Source organism: Macaca nemestrina, chromosome 17 (assembly GCF_043159975.1).
Source record: "Macaca nemestrina isolate mMacNem1 chromosome 17, mMacNem.hap1, whole genome shotgun sequence".
Lineage (NCBI taxonomy): Eukaryota > Metazoa > Chordata > Mammalia > Primates > Cercopithecidae > Macaca > Macaca nemestrina.
Window position 1 is genome coordinate 71,322,256 of NC_092141.1, and position 20,916 is coordinate 71,343,171.

Below are 20,916 nucleotides of genomic sequence, written 5' to 3' on the forward strand. Positions count from 1 at the left end.
ATTATTTGAAATAAAAAGCAAAGCTGGTCAGACACAGTCACAACTGTGCAGAACAGAATGCTTACATAAGATTTGGGGGAAGTATAGAGTTGAGTGATGGGCAAACTCAGAGGCATGGGTAGGTTGACATCATCTGTAGAAACATGATTTCTCTGGTAAAATTGTTATTGATTGGTTGGTATTCACAAAAGTGTTAATTGAAGTGTGACTGTTCCCATGTGGCTGACTTTCAGAAGCAAGAAGCTGTGACTGATTGGTTGGCCTGCAGAAGTGTGTTACTTTTAGTAATTTGTCATTGAGTGATTAAACAGATTTAAAACCAGTCTGGTGGTTCCTTGTTGCCATTATGTGGAACAATCAGTCTTTTATTTTTGGAATACAAAAATACAAGTACTTTTTAATTTTCAATAGCTATACAGATTCTCATAGTAGACAATGAAAGAGAAATGAACCCACTGTTTCTCCTGATATGTACACAGCTGGATCCAAGTACACAGGATAGAAGTCATCACAATATCCACAACTAAAGTTATATCAAGTTCCTCTGCCATGCCTCCTCCATAGGCTAGGGCACCATTGCCCTCCACTCTATTTACGCTGTCCTATCATCTGGTTCTATGGATATGATGGAGGAAGGTCCCCAATCCAATTCATTAACAAGACAGAAAAAGAAGACCCAGTAGTAACAATTCGGGTCCCTTGTCCATTTTTTGATCAGGTTTTTTTTTCTTACTATTAAGTTCTTTGAGTACCTTATATATTTTGGATATTAACCTTTTATCAGATGTGTGGTTTGCAAATATTTTCTCCCAATCTGTTGGTTGTCTCTTCACTCTATTAATTGTGTCCTTTGCTGTTTAGAAGCTTTTTAGTTTGCTGCAATCCCATTCATCTGTTTTTAGTTTGGTTACCTATGATTTTGTGATCCTATCCAAGAATATCGTTGTCTAGACCAAAGTCATGGAGCGTTTCCCCTATGTCTTCTTCTAGTAGTTTTACAATTTCTAGTAGTTTTACACCACTGATTTTTCTATGTTGATATTATATCCTGCAACCATACTGAATTGGTTTATTGGTTCTAATAGTGTTTTGTTGGAGTCTTTAGGGTTTTCTTTATGTAAGATCATGTCATCTGCAAACAGACAACTTAACTTTTTCTTTCCAATTTGAATGTCTTCTATTTCTTTCTCTGAAACTGTAACTTTAATGAGTGAGATAAGGGTCTAATGTCATTCTTCTGCATGTGAATATCCAGTCTTCCTAACACCATTTATTGAAGAGACTGTCCTTTCCCCATTGTGTGTTCTTGGTACCTTTGTCTAAAAATCAAAATTGACCATAACAGTGTGGATGTATTTCTGGACCTCTATTCTGTTCCATTGTTTGAAATGTGTCTGTTTTATGCCAGTACTATGCTGTTTTGATTCCTATAGATTTGTAGTAGGTTTCCAAATTCAGTAGTGTGATGCCTTCGCCTTTGTTCTTTTTGCTCAAGATTGCTTTGGCTATTTGGGATCTTTTGTGTTTCCATACTAATTTTAGAATTGTTTTTTCTATTTTTGTGAAAAATGTCATTGGAATTTCAGTAGGGATTGCATTGAATTTATAGATCACTTTTTTGATGGTCAAAATTAATTTATTTTGGATATTGCATGTATTCTCATTTTAAAACTTCTTTTTTTTAAGTTCAGGGTTACAAGTGCAAGTTTATTACATAGGTAAACTTGTATCATGGGAGCTTGTTGTACAGATCATTTCATCACCCAGGTATTAAGCCTAGTACTCATTAGTTATTTTTCCTGTGAATGTATAGATCACTTTGGGTAGTATGAACATTTTAGCAATATTAATTCTTCTAATCTGTGGATACAAGATATCTTTCCATTTATTTGTTTCATCAATGTTTTATAGTTTTCAGGATACAGATATTTCACCTTCTTTTTTTTTTAAAGTCTGATTTATTGATATATACTTACTTACAGTAAAATTCATCCTTATGTGTACAGTTCTGAGTTTTGACAAAAAATACAATCATGTAATCCTCACCACAATGTAAATTTATTCCAAAGCTTTTTTGTAGCAATTGTAAATGTGATTAGTTCCTTGATTCCTTTTTCAGATAGTTCATTGTTACTGTATTAGAAACACCACTGATTTTTCTATGTTGATGTTGTATCCTACAGCCATACTGAATTGGTTTATTGATTCTAAGTGTTTTGTTGGAGTCGTTAGGGTTTTTGTTACGTAAGATCATGTTATCTTTAAACAGTCAACTTTTTGTTTTCAATGTGAATGCCTTCTATTTCTTTCTCTTATAAGTGGGATTCCCTGGAAACCATCATTCTCAGCAAACTAACATAGGAACAGAAAGCCAAACACTACATGTTCTCACTCATAAGTGGGAGTTGACCAATGAGAACACGTAGACATAAGGAGGGGAACATTACATACCAGGGCCTGTCAGGGGTTAAGGGACAAGGGGAGGGAGAGCATTAGGACAAATACCTAATGCATGTGGGGCTGAAAACCTAGATGATGGGTTGATAGGTGCAGCAAACCACCATGGCACCTATATACCTATGTAACAAACCTGCACGTTCTGCACATGTGTCCCAGAACTTAAAGTAAAATTTTTTTTAAAAGTGGGCTTCCTGGTCTTGTTCCTGATCCTAGAGGGAAAGTTTCAATTTTTCGCCATTGAGTATGTTGTTAACTGTGAGTTTGTCATATATGGGCTTTATTGTGTTGAAGAACATTTATTCTATATACAATTTGTTGAGTTTTTATCATAAAAGGATGCTGAATATTGTTGAATGCTTTTCTACATCTATTGAGATGATCATATGTTTTTTTCCTTCATTCTGTTAATATGATATATCACATTTATTGATTTGTATATGTTGAACCATCCTTGCCTCCAGGGATAAATCCCACTTGATCATAGTGAATGGTCCTTTTAATTGATGTTGAATTAGGTTTACTAGTATTTTGTTTATGATTTTTACATGTATGTTTATCAGAGATATTGGCCTATAATTTTCTTTTCCTCTAGTGTCCTGGGCTGGCTTTGCTATAAAGGTAATGCTGGTTGAGGCCCCATTTTGCAATATACTCTCTATCAAGCATTTATTATGTGCATTTTATGGACATTGTACTACTTAATAATATAATTTATGTAATCTATGTACTTTTCAATATGAAATGTACGTGCCTCACATTTTACTCTCCTAACATAATGATTATTTTAAAAATATCAGGAGAAATGGCGATTCCTCAAGGATCTAGAACTAGATGTACCATATGACCCAGCCATCCCATTACTGGGTATATACCCAAAGGATTATAAATTATGCTGCTATAAAGACACATGCACACGTATGTTTATTGCAGCACTATTCACAATAGCAAAGACTTGGAATCAACCCAAATGTCCATCAGTGACAGATTGGATTAAGAAAATGTGGCACATATACACCATGGAATACTATGCAGCCATCAAAAAGGATGAGTTTGTGTCCTTTGTAGGGACATGGATGCAGCTGGAAACCATCATTCTTAGCAAACTATCACAAGAACAGAAAACCAAACACCACATGTTCTCACTCATAGGTGGGAACTGAACAATGAGATCACTTGGACTCAGGAAGGGGAACATCACACACCGGGGCCTATCATGGGGAGGGGGGAGGGGGGAGGGATTGCATTGGGAGTTATACCTGATGTAAATAACGAGTTGATGGGTGCAGCACACCAACATGGCACAAGTATACATATGTAACAAACCTGCACGTTATGCACATGTACCCTACAACTTAAAGTATAATAATAATAAATAAATTAAAAAATATATATCAGGAGAAATAGTTAAACTTCTATACTGTAAGAAAAGAACTAAATTATTATTTGTTTTATTTTTACCTTTGAAATTATTATAATGGTATATGAGTGAAAATATTGTTAGTTAACATTATTTGTGTTCTTCTCAAATTTATTTTTGTCACAATTTCTATCTCTTTTCTAGGAAAACAGGTAGATGTCTGTGACCTAGAAGATGCACTAAAAGACATGGAAATAGAGGTCCCATATGAGGACTACTTGCATTTAGTAAAAACTTTGCCGCTTGATGGTAAGAATTTAAAATGTATGTATCCTTCAAAGGGCTTCAGAGTGCTTTTGAGATTGTGAGCTTTTCTTCTAAAATGATACAAGATTGTTACTAGGGTTTTTTTTTAAGTCAAAGTATGGTAAGAAAGCAGATAAATCTGAGATTTTCTCCTATTTTTCATTAACACAAATTTATTTGTATTCAGTTTAAAATTCCATACATGTATCTTCCCACTATTTATGTTATGATAAGTATATCATCTTATAGTATGTTATGATAAATATTGTTAGATATGTTATGATAAATATGTTAGACATATGATGCCATAGTTCTTTGAAAAATTACCCAGCATCCTATTAAACTCACACTATGTTGATACAAACAAAAGATATAGTCAGAGGTTGAGATTCTACTTCTAGTTTTAAAAGCTTTTAGAATTACTAGATTTTTGCCAAAAAAAAAAAATCTGGTTAATTTGATTTTTATTAACATAAACAGTAGCTATTGTACTCCTTCATGCCAATAAGACATGTGTATTGTTGTTATTGATTGCATTAATGAACCTGATAGTATGGGGGAGAATGTAAAATGGAAAAGTAAGAGGGGTATAAGGAAAGAAGTTAGAGATAAAGGTAAATAAAATGGGGTATAAGTTTCAAAATGTTTAAGCCAATAATTATTGCTTTTGTGTAAGTGTGGTCAGATCTACCTCATTAAAGTGTCTCCAAATAATCTTCGTAACTAATTGAGAGAAAAGTAGGTAAATTTCAGAGAAAAATATTTAAAACTCCATCTTTCTGAAATTATGGGATTAGGGGAAGAATTGTCACATTTTTATTGTTTAGCAAGTCTCCCTTTATTGTTCTCTGACCTGAATTGTGTCTTTTCTTACAGCTGAAGGAAAGGTGTATCAAAAAAGGTTGCTGGATGGTATAAAGACTGTTAAAAGTAAGTGCAAAGTATGGTGAGAAAGCAGATAAATCTGAGATATTCTCCTGTTTTAATTTATACAAATTTATTTGTATGAAATTTAAAATCCCATATATACATCCTACCAATATTTATGCATATGTTAGATATATTATGCCGTAGTTCTTTGGAAAATTACCCAGCATCCTATAAAACTTGCACTATGTTGATATAAACAAAAGATATCGTCAGAGGATGAGATTCTACATCTAGTTTTAGTGGTGACCCTATTTGTACCCTTAACTAGATCTGATTAAACTTTATGTCTTGATGATTAAAGTGATAACTATAACACATATGAATTAAGAAGGATTTTTTTCATATCTTAGTATTCCTTTTTAATATTTTGTCTCTCCTAAGGAGGAAAAGTTGATATAAATGACCTGGATAAATTTCTGGAAAATATGGGGATTGAGCTCTCAGAAAAAGAACTTGAAGATTTTTCAAAAGACCTACCAGTTGATGGTGAGCATTATAGATAAAAATGTATTATGTTTAAGACAGCTTGGGTTTGAAAGCATACATAGACCAATGAGAGTGGTTAATTGATATCAATAGGGCATTTTTAAAAGCTTAGAGCAGAATTCAGGTCAGATGAAAACATATTTCCTCTCTTTAATTCAAGTCCAGCAAATGTATTCCATTATGGATAATAAAATTGGTGAGGGTACTAACAGACCTCTCTCAGGTCAAAGAATGAAGAAAAGAAGAAAAATAGAATGTGAAAGATTTAAAAGAAACGTTACACAATATGTGAGAGAAAAGGAAAACTCTCTATGATGAGGCATGGTTAAAACTGATTAATGGTGATTTCTAGTACATATGATTCAGCTGTTATGAAATAGAAAGATTAACATGTAATAGACCTAGAATAGAAATGACATTAGAAATGTTAAGAGATGTAACTATGAATAGTCAGTCTAATATTACTATTATAATAGGATACTACATGTAATATGAGGTTAGATTTTAAATATGTTAGTAAAATGAAAATTTTTCAGAGGAAAAAAGTGCCAGTATTGATTCAAGAAGATATGAAAATATGGATACACCAATAATATTTGATAAAATAATTTTACCTGTAAACTCATCTACCACTACCCATCCCTCCAACAAAAGGTGATAGCCTCAAATGGTTTTCAAAGTAAGTTCTTTCAAATTTTCAAAAAATTTTCGTTTTAATGTTATGCAAACTGGTCCAGAGGACTCCAACTTGAGTTGATGAAAAAAGCAAAATCTGGCTAGTTTTCTTCTCCTCTAATACCTAACAAAATGAACAACAGAATTTTTAAAAAAACAAAAATAAGCAAAGGAAATTCAACATGAATCAAATAATAAAAGGGAACCAATTTAATGCCATAAATGTTAAATGGGGACAGAAAAGGAAATAAAGACTCTACACTGGAAACAATAGTACAGCAGAGCTGGGCTCCTCAAAACCTTTCTCACTCTTCAGAAACTAAACTGGTAAGCTGCAAAATCCAGAGAATTCACACTAAAGTGCCCAGACCTAGGGTAAAGCAAATTGAATAAATAACTTTTTTCCTTCTCAACTTACTAGGAAGAAGTAGAAACAACTGTTAGGGATGAATTAGTAAAGAAGGGGAAATGAACAATATAAATCACTCATCTCCTCATCCTTTCCTTTTATTCTAGATCAAAGGGAATACTGAATGTTGAACAGGATAAAATTTTTTTCCACCTACTCCTGAAGATTCCTCTAAAGTTTCACAATATCAGGGGCAAAGAGAAATTTATAAATCATTAACAGGAGTAAAAACAAACTATACACAAAATGATAAAAGAATCTTATATTACCAACATTTGATTCAAAAAGAAATAGAAAAATATTTATTTCAAAGTGCTAGAGAAAAATAACTTTGAACACCAAATATTCAAGGATTCGAGTGAAATAGACATTTTCAGGCAAACAAGAACACAGAAGTTTACTAGCCATGGACTTTCTCTAAACAAATTACTAAAAGATGTATTCTAATAAAAACAAAATGAATACAGGGGAAGTAATGAAGGAAAGAACTTATTCTTAAATCTAAGTGGGTATTACATATTCAAAAATGTAATTTCATAGTCTAGAACTAAAACTCAAGATGATACCAACATTCTAGTTGGGGGCAGGTGTCATGGGTGGCAAAAACCGAAAGAACCGTCTTATTGTTGCTCTGTGACTGCTCCATGTCTTACAGTTGATGAGAAGGTTGATCTGAAAAACATGATGCTGAAAATAAAAGATTTTACAGGTAAGTTTTTTTTCCAGGAGGTTTATTCTCTCTTCCATTGAGGTCTTAGTATTTTGTGACACTCAGCTGTAGCAGGATACTTTAGCATGGGGTTATCCACCATGTTTGGCATGTACATATCAGCCAAGTAAACCCAGTTACAATACATCCTGTATCTCCAATGGGAGAGAGCAAAATGCACTCCAAGGCACTAAAGAAGGGCAGGTTCTCAGTGGATTGCATTATTATTATTATTATCGTATTTTATGATAATAGACTGTATTTTAGCACACTTTTAGATTTACAGAATTGAGCATATTGTATAGAGAGTTCCATCTACCCATCCTTCCACTCCCCTTTATCCCAAGCACACAATCTCCCTGCTATTAACATCTTGCATTAGTATGGTACATATGTTACAATTAATAAACCAACATTCATACATTACTATTAACTATAATCTATAGTTTACATTAAGTTTCACTCTTTGTGTTGCATAGTTCTATGGGGTTTGACAAATGCATATAGATATGTACCTACCATTACAGTTTCATACAGAATAGTTTCACTGCCCTTAACATCCCCTGTGTTTCACTTATTCATCTTTTCCTCCCTTCCTTCCCCCCACCCCCCTTCCTCTACTTTGTTAAATGGATTATGAAAGGCAGGATAGCATTCTACAACCCTAGAATATTAGCCAGAGTGGCTTTGCCTCTTGACTCCTGTTCCATCAGGAAGGTCGGGGGCTGCTGCAGGTGAGTTTCCATAACACTGAAACCCTAATGTTTCACAGTAAATTATATTTTAGATGCTGTTTCCCCAATAGTCTATTGTTATATTAACTTTGTCATTTTACCCAGTTATTGTAAAATATTTCTGCCTGATAAAATCAATTTGATCTTGGATAAACTTTTAAAAATAAACCACATAACATAGTCTTGATAAAAACTCCAATGTTCTGAGGAAATATTTTTTCACCTGTATATGTTTTTTGCTGAATGTATATAGCCAAATTTCAGGCCAGCACAATAATAAATAGGATAAAGTTTGCAAAGCTCAAGATACATGTAGTTTCATGAATGATCAGCTATATCATTCAGTATGATATCTCTTGCCAGAATTCTGTTGGCAATTGGTAATCCAATTTGTTAACTAGATTTAATTTTGTACATTATCCTCAACATTAAGAGACCCTTCATTATATTGATATTATAGGAACAGGTTTGCCTTGACTTCTGTTGTCACACTGTACTTGCACGTTCCATTTTGCCTTTGCTCTTTAACTCCAAATTGAGAGTGATGCTATATAAAATATAAGTATTTTTAAAATCACTCAAATAGGTTAGTATGAACTTAAAATTATTTTTTAAAGTTACTAATTTGTAAACTTTTCACCTGTTAACACTCCATCTTTTCAAAGGAGAAAAGGTTGATGCCAGAGATCTGAAAAATGTTCTTGGAGACATGGGGATAGAAGTCAATGATAAGGACTGCGTGGAACTGCTAAAATTACTACCAGTTGATGGTGAGCTGTATGTTACTGTGAACTCTAGGCAGTTTAGCTTTATGGTTCTACTCTTGAAATGTATATGTGAAAGCGATGTGTGTTCGTATGTTACCTGCACACATCCTCCAGCTGTTTCCATATGAACAGTCTTTCTGTTACTATGTGCTCACTCAGGTACAGAATTTAACCCCCAAAAGAATCCTTTTCCACAAAACCATTGCTGAGGTGGAAAGATGTTACTGATGATTTTGCAAGGAGGAAAAGGATTTATATCTGCTGTCTCTCAGTAAACATTGCCAAAGTCCTCATGAGAATTCCTGTTCTTTCCCAGAATCACTTTTCTAAGTATTGCCAATGGAGATTCCCTTTTCCTGACCCTTATCTCTCACAGAGCTAAACCCTAAAAATTATTTCCTCTGTTCTCAATTTCTGAGAGGATACCAAATTTATCTCTCCTCTCTATTAGGAGTGTTGTTTCTTTCTTCCCTTAAACACAAAGGCCCCACATCTTCCCAACATAAGCTTTTGCTTATTTATCCCTGCAAACAATTCTTATACCAACTGCTAGAAAATTAAATTTTTCCATATGTTTTACCAGTTTGGAAGTTATAAAAACCTTCAAGCATGAGCTTTGCCACCAAGGACTAAGCAAATCCCTACTGCTACCCATTAGGCCATTGACATGTCAAACTTTAGGTGTAGAAGGAAGTAAACAGAATGAAAATGTGATAGAAATAAGGGATGAGAGGAGTTTCAGCCCTGTAATACATAAACCAACAGTTACTTTCAGTGTCAAAGAGTAAGTAGATTTATTAATAATAACATCTAGACTTATTAAGTCCTAATGATGAGGTGTTGTACTATCCTCACCACACACAATGATGACACATTATCTCCATCTTACGGTGGTGGAAACAGAGGCATAGAAAGAGTGAGTAACTTGCTTGAGGCCACAAAGGCAGGCTCTTGACCTCTATACCAGATTACCACTCCATATCATAATGAAAGCTTTGTTTGTTGCTTAACTTCATCATGATTTGAAGGTGAAAGAGGGTCAACTTTAAGGTCAGTTTCACAAAGAAAAGTCTGCCCCTTATAGTCTCTTAGTGAGCCATTCTCTGTCCTGAACTGTGCCTTTTTTTATAGGTGATAAGAAAGTTTTTCGGAATAGATTGCTAACGGGTTTGAAGTCTTTCAAAGGTGGGTAATAAATGTGATGAGAAAGCATATAAGATTGAGATTCTCAATCTTTGTCTTTATTCCTAGTTATGAGGGCATGATTCTTCTGCCACCTCTTCTATTTATCAATTATATATTGATCTTGTAGTCTTTTATGTGTGTATGCTGTGTAAGCTTGATCCCTGGATCAGACTCAAAGGAAACAGTCCTAAGTGTCTCCACTTTTGTCTTTCTGTTTAATTTTAGATAGGTCTAATTAAAGTTATGGCCTTCACAGTGCTGAAAATAACCATCATAATGTTCAGTTGTGAATTGATAGTGTTCTTTTATTTTATTCAATGTAAAAAGTGTCACATGTCCAATAAATAATCTTATTTATTTATTTATTTTGATACAAAGTTTCACTCTTGTTGCCCAAGCTGTAGTTCAGTGGCACAGTCTCAGCTCAGCACAACCTCCACCTCCCATGTTCAAGCGATTCTCCTGCCTCAGCCTCTGCGTAGCTAAGATTACAGGCACCCACCACCACGCCTGGCTAATATTTGTAATTTTAGTAGAGACAGGATATCACCATGTTGGCCACGCTGGTCTCAAACTCCTGACCTCAGGTGATTCGCCCTCCTCTGCCTCCCAAAGTGCTGGGATTACAGATGTGAGCCACTGTGCCTGGCCATATCTAATTTTTTAAAATAACACTCATAGTCCTGCTATCTAATCATAACCACTCTTAATATGTTGAAGCCTATGTAGTTAAAAAATCCCATATAGTCAAAATTACTCTGAAATCCTATTGGAAGATCACATAAAAGTTATCAATATACTAGTCTTGATAAGTTCCAACATAGTCACTTTTTCATCCAATGATGGAATAGATTTCTATAGTTGAGCAATTAGATGAAGCAGTTGGTCAAGAGCCATGATATACAAAAATTTGTATAATACTGGAATCACACTGAGTTAAGATGCTCACAGTATGACAGGCACAGGAGAAATTAGTCCATCTGATGGAGTAATAAATTGATATTGTCTATCTGAGGTTTACTCTACTAATGTGCTTCCTGTCTGTGGAATGGCAGGAAGAATCACAGGCATTATTTACATTGTTTCATGTTTATTTTTACTGGGCATAAGGACTTTAGTAAATATGTTAAACAATCATATAACTCCACCTTATTTTCAAAAAAGTATTTCTTTTCCTGTGGCAAACATCTTTCTTAATGGCTATAGCTAAATAATTTTCTGTGGGTTGAAAATACATTGGTTTACTTAACAATACCCTGTTGTTAGATATTTAAATTCTGGGTGTTTGAATTTGTTTTACTTTTGTAACAAAGACTGTAATGAACACTTGTCCCCTCTTTTGGCACAAGCTTTACTGTATTCCCAAAAGTGGAATTATTGGGCTAAGATTTATGAACTTTTTAAATAATGGAGGTGGGGCCTCACTATGTTGCCCAGGCTGGTCTCGAACTCCTGGGATCAAGCAATCCCCCCACCTCAGCCTCCAAAAGTGCTGGGATTATATGCAGGAGCTACCACACCTGGCCATATTTTGAACATTTTAATGGATCATGATAGTTATTGCCAAACTATTTTCCAATTAGATCATTGCAATTAACTCTCAGCAACAGTCAGGCCTATTGAATGTTAATTTAACTAACAGCATGAAAAGTATTTTTCACATTGTCTTTGTTAGGTTTTTTTAAATCACATTTCTCTCTTTCCTAAGGAGGAAAGGTTGATATCGGTAACCTGAAGACGATTCTTGGGAACATGGGGATCAAGCTCAAAAATAAGGAACTTCAAAGTGTGATACAAAATCAACCTGTTGATGGTGAGCATTGTAAATAACTATTTTGCCTTGTAGGGGAGAGCTTAGAATCTTGGGATCATGTATATTAATTTCTAAAACTAGATTGATTTGAGGCACTTAAGATATTTCTAAGAATCATGGAGAAGAACTTGGTGTGAAAATAAGAAGAAATCCTGTCTTTTGTCATTTTTATTCATCTGGATTATCATCCTGCTCAACTATAAGCAATGTTGAGAGGATATTCACAACTGTTATTAGGCCAGAGAATGGTAGGGAGAAACAGATATGAGAGCAAGGGGGAAAATGAATAAATAAACAACAAAGAGAGCCAGAAACAATTGATAGAAAAATATCTACAATAGAAAGTAGCAGAACATCATTAATATTTCATCAAGTATCTAACAACCACATGTCACCACCATTTTGAGATATATACAGAAGTTGAAAACATTAGAGGAAAGCATATTGACAATAGATAAAGCATATTGACAATAGATAGAAGCTCAGTGTCTGTGTTATATGTCAGGTTCACATACACGCAAAAATCTTTTATGAATGGTATCTTTTACCATGCTTAATAGAAAGTATCTGAAAACCCAAGAATCAAGGACATAGTACGTTTGCCATATCAAACCCTGTGTTTAAGGAACATGGGCTGACTACCTTGGTCATTCTTCCTAATAAAGAATTAAGCACTCAAACCAGGAAATATAAATTTAAGATGAATACAATTTATTAAAATACATAGTCTTTCATTGGGCTGTAGCTTATAATTTTTCTAAGTTCTGTGTCATTGTCCAAATTTTTTGTGCTTTGTATTACAGCTAATGGAAATGTTCCTCTGAAAAAGGTGATGGATGATGTGAAAGCAATTATAGGCAAGTTAAAACGTATTGTAAATATTTAAATTCTAGTTCTTTAATTATTTTTCTCATCTTTTCAGTTAACACATATATTTATAAGCATCATGCTAATATCCCTGAATCTAATAATCAACAAAATAACTAGAATATTTCCAATATCATTGCATCAACCCATGGTTACTCCCCTCCCCATTTCCCTGCACTTTGGGAGGCTGAGTCAGAAGGATCACTTGAGTCCAGGAGTTTGAGGTTGCAGTAAGTTATGACTGTGCTACTGCACTCTGGTTCTGGGCAACAATGCGAAACCCTGTCTCAAAAAAAAAAATCTTATTAGCTTCATTTCTAAGTATCTTAATGTTCTGCTAATAAAAATGCTGTTTTTTAAAATTATGTTTTCTTTTTTTGGTTAAAGTATGGAAATGCAACTGAGTTTTCTATACTGATCTTAAACCTAACTCTTTGCAAAATTCTCATTAATTCCAACAATCTGCCCATAGGTGCTAATGGATTCTTTTAGATACATAAATTATTATGTATCATATGTAGATACATACATTTTATGTGTTATATGTAGATACATAAATTTTTATATCACATGGATACATAAATTATATAGATTATATAGATAATGTTATATAGATTCTTTATGCAAATGATTACTATAAATGGGGACTGTTTCTGTTTCTTCTTTTTCAACTGTTCTAACATCTGTTTTTCCTTGCCTTACTGTAATAGCCAGGACTTCCAATATATACTACTAAATACAGTGTTCATAGGCATTCTTGTCACATTTCTGATTTTAAAGGAAATGTATTAACATTTCATCCTTGAGAATGTTTGTTGAAGTTTCTGGATGACACCCTTTATTAGGTTAAGAAATTCTCCTGTTCTCTTTTGGCTGGAAGATGAAGGCAAGGTATTTGCCTGTTTTTTTCTTTTTTTTTTTTTTTTTTCAGTACTGTAACCCCCAGTATTTGGAGCAATGTGTACTTGATGAATAATATTTGTTGAAATAATCTGTTTATTGAGATGATTGTGTGGTTTTTCCTTTAATTTTTGATGTGGAAAGTGGCATGCATACATTTTTTTTTCACTTAAACCAGTCTTATATTACTAAGATATATTGAATTTAGGCATCAGTTTTGGATTAGGCTTACTAATGTTTTGTTTCAGATTTTTAAATCTATTTTCATGACTAAAATTCTATAATTTTCTTTCTTTTTTTTTTTTCTTTTTTTTTTTTTTGAGACGGAGTCTCGCTCTGCCGCCCAGGCTGGAGTGCAGTGGCCGGATCTCAGCTCACTGCAAGCTCCACCTCCCGGGTTCACGCCATTCTCCTGCCTCAGCCTCCGGAGTAGCTGGGACTACAGGCGCCCGCCACCGCGCCCGGCTAGTTGTTTTTTTTTTTTGTATTTTTTAGTAGAGACGGGGTTTCACCATGTTAGCCAGGATGGTCTCGATCTCCTGACCTCGTGATCCGCCCATCTCGGCCTCCCAAAGTGCTGAGATTACAGGCTTGAGCCACCGCGCCCGGCCAATTTTCTTTCATGTACTATCACGTTCTATAATTTTCATGTACTTTGGTATCAAGGTTATATTGGCCATATATAATCCATCTTGGGGAAATATTTCCTCTTTATTAGTTTCTGAAAGAGTTTGTATAAGATTAGAATTGGCCAGGTATGGTGGCTCACACCTGCAACTCTAGTGCTTTGGGAGGCCAATGCAGGAGGATTGCTCAAGGAGTCCATGACCAGCATGGACAACATAGTGAGACCCCATCTCTCCAAAAATATACATATTTTAAAAATTAGCAGGAGGTGGTGGTCCACACCTATAGTCCCTGCTACTCAGGAGGTTGAAGCAGGAGGATCATTTAAGCTCAGGAGTTTGAGTGAGCCACGATGAGCACCACTGCACTCCAGTCTGGGCAACAGTGTGAGACCCTGTCTCAAAAAAAAAAAAAAAATAGATTGGAATAATCTGTTTCTAGAAGGTTTGGGCCAGGTACCAGTGACTCATGCCTGTAATCCCAGCACTTTGGGAGACCAAGGAGGAAGGATCACTTGAGCCCAGGAGTTCAAGACTAGCCTAGGCAACATAGCAAGACCTCGACTCTGCTACAAATTTAAAAGTTATCCAGGCATAGGCCAGACCTATAATCCCCAGCTACTTGGGAGGCCAAGGTGGGAGGATCACTTGAGCCCAGCAGTTCAAGGTTGTAGTGAGCCAAGATCAACCACTGCACTCCAGCTTGAGTGATAGAGCAAAACCCTATCTCAAAAAAGAAAAAGTTTGATAGAACTTACCTGAAAAACCATCTGAGTCTTATGCTTTTAGGTAGAAAGATTTTAACTATTAATTTATTTTTCTTAAATGATAATAGGATCCTCTGGGAGATTTTTTGTTTGTTTTTCTTGAGCTACTTTGGTAAGTTATATCTTCTATATCTTTGTTATTTTGGTATAAGTTTTCAAATTTATTCATAAATTATAGTATTTTCTCAATTTCTGCTAGATATGATTTAAGTCCCCTTTTTCCATTTATAAAAATATTTATTTCTATCTTCTCTCTTCTATTTCCTTACTTAACCTGGACAAATATTTATCTGTTTTATTACTCCTTACTAAAAACCTACTTTTGACTTTCTTAATCCTATCACTATTGTATCTTCATTTTCATATTTATTACTTTCTGTCTTTGTATTCATTTTCTACAACTTTTGGATTTATTCTATTGCCCTTTTCCTAATTTCTTAAGTCGGTTTTTTCTCTTATTTGACAAATAATAATTACATAGTTATAGGGTACAATGTGACATTTTAATATATGCATACATTGTAGAATTATTTTATCAAGCTAATTAACATTGTCATTACCTCACCTACTTATCATTTTTTATGGTGAGACTATTCAAAATCTACCCTTAGTAATTTTTTTAACTTGTAAGTTCAGGGGTACATGTGCAGGATGTACAGGTTTGTTACATAGGTAAATGTGTGTCATGGGGGTTTGTTGTACCAATTTTTCACCACTCACATATTAAGCCTAGTATCCATTAGTTATTTTTCCTGATCCTCTCCCTCCATTGTTAGGCCCCAGTATGTGTTGTTCCATGTGTTCTCATCATTTAGCTCCCACTTATAAGTGAGAATATGCCATATTCGGTTTCTGTTCCTGCATTACTTTGCTAAGAATAATGGCCTCCAGCTCCATCCATGTCCCTGCAAAGGACATGATCTCATTCTTTTTTATGGCTGCATAGTATTCCATGGTGTCTATGTACCACATTTTCTTTTTTTAGTCTATCATTGATGGGCATTGGGGTTGATTTTATGTCTTTGCTATTGTGAATAGTGCTGCAGTGAACCTACATGTGCATGTATCTTTATAGTAGAATGATTTATGTTCCTTTGGGTATATGCCCAGTAATGGGGTTGCTGGGTCAAATGGTATTTCTGGTTCTAGATCCTTTAGGAACTGCCACACTGTCTTCCACAATGGTTGAACTAATTTACATTCCCACCAATAGTGTATAAGCATTCTTTTTTCTCCACAACTTCACCAGCATGTGTTATTTTTTGACTTTTTAATAATAGCCATTCTGACTGGTGTGAGATGGTATCTCATTGTGGTTTTGATTTGCATTTCTCTAATGATCAGACGTTGAGCTGTTTTTCATATGCTTGTTGGCCACATGTATGTCTTCTTTTGAGACATATCTGTTCATGTCCTTTGCCCATTTTTTAATGGGGTTATTTGGTTTTTTTCTTGTAAATGTGTTTAAATTCCTGATAGATGCTGGATATTAGACCTTTGTCAGATGCACAGTTTGCAAAAATTTTCTCCCATTTTGTAGGTTGCCTGCTTACTCTGTTGATAGTTTCTTTTACCCCTAGCAATTTTGAAATATACATTTTTGTTAACTATGCTCACTGTACAGTATAATAGTTCACTAAAATGTATTCCTCTTGTCTAAATGAAACTTGGACCTTTTGACCAACATACCCCTGACTCCAGCCTCTGGTAACTGCTTCTATGAGTTCAACTTTTTTAGATTCCACATATAAGTGAGACAATGTAGCACTTGTTTTTCTGTGCCTGGCGTACTTCACTTAACATTATATCCTCCAGGTTCATCCATGTTATTGCAAATGGCAGGATTTCCTTCTTTTTAAAGGTGATCCAGTATTCCATTGTGCATATATACCACATTGTCTTTATCCTTTCATCCATTGATGTACACTTTAGTTAATTCCATGTCTTGGTTATTATGCATAATGCTGCAATAAATATAGGAGTGTGGATATCTCTTCAACATTTTTATTTCATTTCCTTTGTATATGTACTCAGAAGTGGGATTGCTGGATCATATGGAATTCAGTTTTTACCTTTTCGAGGAACCTCTATGCTGTTTTCTTTTTTAAATCTATGTTCCCACCAACAGTGCGCAAGTATTCCCCATTCTTCACATTCTCAACATCTTTTGTCTTTTTGATAATAGCCATTCTAAGAGGTTTAAGGAGATATCTCACTGGGGTTTTAATTTGCATTTTCCTGATTATTAGAGATGTTGATTGTTTTTTCATATATCTGCTGGCCATTCATATGTCTTCTTTTGAATATCTTTTCAGGTCCTTTTATCATTTTTTAATTGGGTTATTTGTTTTCTTGCTATTGAGTTGCGTTCCATATATATTTTAGATATTAGCTCCTTATCAGGTGTATGGTTTGATGCCTCATTGTGCTTTTCACTTGATTTCTCAAAAATAAAACATTTAGAGGTAAGGTATGTATAATTGCCAAGATTCAGTAAATGAATGATAGGTTACTTACAGGAGATAAAATTAAGCCCACACTTAGCAGAGGGAGGAAAGAAATAACAAAGGTAAGAGCAGAAATAAATGAAATAGAGACTAGAGAAACAAACCAAACTAAAAGTTGTTCTTTTGAAAAGGTAAACAAAATTGACAAACCTTTAGCTAGACTAAGAAAAAAAGAGAGATGGCTCGAATAAACAAAATCGGGAATAAAAGAGGAGACAGTTCAACTGATACCCAGAAATACAAAGGATAATAGGATGATGCTACTGTGAACAATTATATGCTAACGATTTGGACAACCTAGAATAATGGATAAATTTCTAGAAACATATACCTTACTAAGACTGAATCATGAAGAAATAGTAAGACTGAATCATGAAATCATGAAGAAATCTGAGAGACCAATAAAGAGTAAGGAGATTGAATATGTAATAAAAAAAAATCTCCCATGAAAGAAAGCGTTTGCTGTGCAGAAGCTTTTTAATTTGATGTAATCCCATTTGTCTGTTTTTGCTTTTGTTGCCTATACTTTTGGGATCATATCTAAAAAATCATTGCTCAGACCAAAGTCATGGAGCTTTCCCCTGTGTTTTCTTCTAGTAGTTATACAGTTTCAGGTCTTGTGTTTAAGTCTTTAGTCCATTTTGAGTTGATTTTTATATGTAGGTGAGATAAGGATCTAATTTATTTCTTCTGCACGGGGATATCCAGTTTCCCCAGCACCATTTATTGAAGAGACTGTATGGTACCTTGGTTGAAAATCAATTGACTGTAAATACATGGGTTTATTTCTGGACTTTCTATCCTGTTTCACTGTCCAGTGTGTCTTTTTATGCCAGTACCATGCTATATTCATTGCTATAGCTTTGTAATATATTTTGAAATCAGGAAGTGTGATGCTTCCAGCCTTGTTCTCTTGTGTTCAAGATTGCTTTGGCTATGTGGGGTTTTTTGTGGTTCCATGTAGAATTTAGGATTGTTTTTTCTATTTCTCTGAAAAATGACTTTGGAAGTTTGATAAGGATTGCATTGACTATATAGATCACTTTGAATAGGATGAACATTTTAACAATATTGATTCTTCCAATTCATGAACATAGGATATCTTTGCATGTATTTGTGTCTTCTTCAGTTTCTCTCATCAGTGTTTTATAGCTTCCAGTGTACAGATCTTTCAAATCCTTGGTTAAATTTATTCCCATTTTTAAAATGTTTGATGTTATTGTTATTGTAAATGGGATTATTTTCTTCATTTCTTTTTTAAATAGTCCAAAGCTGGAGTATAGAAACACTACTAATTTTTTCTTTTTTGAGAGAGGGTCTCACTCTGTCACCCAGGATGGAAAATAGTGGTGCATTCATAGCTCACTGCATCCTACCTCCCAGGCTCAAGTGAGCCTCCCACCTCCGTCTCCCAAGTAGCTGGGACTACAGGTGCACACCACCATGCCCAGCTAGTTTTTTTGTTTGTTTTTAATTTTGTGTAGAGATGGGGTCTCCCTGTGTTGCCCAGGCTGACCTCAAACTCCTGGGCTCAGGGGATCCTCCTGCCTCAGCCTTCCAAAGTGCTAGGATTACAGGTATGAGCCACCACACCCAACCACCTAATAATTTTTATATGTTGATTTTGTATCCTGCAACTTTACTGAATTTATTTATGAGTTTTTTTGTTTGTTTTGTTTTGTTTGTTTTTTGAGATGGAGTTTCACTCTTGTTGCCCAGGCTGGAGTGCAATGGCATGATCTCAGCCCACCGCAACCTCCGCCTTCCAGATTCAAGCGATTCTCCTGCCTCAGCCTCCTGAGTAGCTGGGATTACAGGCATGTGCTACCACGCCCAGCTAATTTTGTATTTTTGGTAGAGACAGCGTGTCTCCATGTTGGTCAAGCTGGTCTCAAACTCCTGATCTCAGGTGATCCACCCACCTCAGCCTCCCAAAGTGCTGGGATTACAGGCATGAGCCAACGCACCTGGTCCATTTATGAGTTTTAAGTTACTCCACTCAGTAGGTCTTGGTATGCCTTTGTTTTTTATCAGCTTTTAGGGATGGTAATGTATAAACAAAGACAATTTTCTTTCATATTGTTGAATACTTAGATAATTCTTAATATTGTCAACTATACTTGTCGTTTCTATTTTTTGAAGGAGAAAAACTTAACGTGGAAAATCTAAAAAATATTCTCGAAGGCCTTGGAATAGAATTCACACCTAAAGAATACTTGGAACTGGTACAAAATCTGCAAATTGATGGTGAGCACTTCAAATACTACTGGACCTTTTGAAGAAGTTTAGCCCTATGTACTTAAGACAACCTAACAAAAAAAAAAAGAAAAAAGATACCTATTAGATATTCTAGTTTAAAAAATAAAAATGGCGGCAGGGCGCGGTGGCTCACGCCAGTAATCCCAGCACTTTGGGAGGCCGAGGCGGGCAGATCACGAGGTCAGGAGATCGGGACCAACCTGGCTAACACGGTGAAACACCGTCTGTACTAAAAATACAAAAAACTAGCCGGGCATGGTAGCACACGCCTGTAGTCCTAGCTACTCGGAAGGCTGAGGCAGGAGAATGGCGTGAACCTGGGAGGCGGAGCTTGCAGTGAACGGAGATGCGCCACTGCACTCCAGTCTGGGCGACAGAGCGAGACTCTGTCTCAAAAAAATAATAATAATAAAATAAATAAATAAAAATGACAGTGTAAGAAATTTTAGCATGACCTTGTTCTTCCTTTGAGAAGTTCTTTCTTTGAGAGTCAGCAACTCTGTTTTCTTGAAATCTTGCCATTGGATATAAAAATTTTTGTTATTATTTTTGGTTCCACCCTGACCACTAAAAGTTGAGCTGAGAAATGTAAGAAAAAATGTGAAAATGGAAAGAATAGGAAAGTAGAAGAAGGAAAAGTCATAGAAGAAAAGTAAAAGACATGTTCATATTCCTTTAAAGCTGTTTGCCACTATTAAATGATTAAATAATTACTTTAAGTCACAGCACTCTGAGAGTTTTCTCCATTCTGTGGTTTCAAACTCATGGGACAGCAAAAATCAAAATTATTCCTAAAGCAAATCATTTAGAAATATTTTTATGAAATGATATATTTTTACAAGTTTTCTAAGTCTCTGTATCACTTTATCTGTGCTGTGAATTTTGCCTTTTCCTGCAGATGATGGAACTATATCTGAAAATAGATTGCTAGATGGTGTGAAATCATTCAAAGGTAAGAAGCATGAAGAGAATCCTCCTGCCTCAAATTTGTATTACTGCCTGTTTATTCTCTTACAGGTCTTACCATCTCTCATAATAATTAATTCTATATTTATTCTGCTGTTTTTAAATATAGCTGCATTTTCCAAATAGTCTTTCATTTTGCTGTCAAGCTTGGCTTTTGCCCAGTTTAGTTGAAAAGCGGGTTTAAATCTGGTTC

At 34.9% G+C, this 20,916-nt stretch overlaps 1 protein-coding gene across 9 annotated transcripts in view; it reads left to right on the plus strand.

Annotated features, from left to right (window-relative positions):
- Positions 1–20,916, plus strand: part of LOC105483060 (EF-hand calcium binding domain 3) — a 575,939-nt gene that overhangs the window by 396,403 nt on the left and 158,620 nt on the right. For all 9 annotated transcript variants that reach the window (XR_011615926.1, XM_071083376.1, XM_071083377.1 and 6 more), the window contains 10 exons: positions 4,022–4,126; positions 5,000–5,053; positions 5,435–5,539; positions 7,279–7,332; positions 8,732–8,836; positions 9,965–10,018; positions 11,727–11,831; positions 12,635–12,688; positions 19,641–19,745; positions 20,656–20,709. Coding sequence is in view for 8 of the 9 variants with exons in the window: in XM_071083376.1 (XP_070939477.1) it covers positions 4,022–4,126; positions 5,000–5,053; positions 5,435–5,539; positions 7,279–7,332; positions 8,732–8,836; positions 9,965–10,018; positions 11,727–11,831; positions 12,635–12,688; positions 19,641–19,745; positions 20,656–20,709 (795 nt within the window). In the remaining variant the exon portion in view is untranslated. The remainder of the gene's footprint in view (positions 1–4,021; positions 4,127–4,999; positions 5,054–5,434; positions 5,540–7,278; positions 7,333–8,731; positions 8,837–9,964; positions 10,019–11,726; positions 11,832–12,634; positions 12,689–19,640; positions 19,746–20,655; positions 20,710–20,916) is intronic.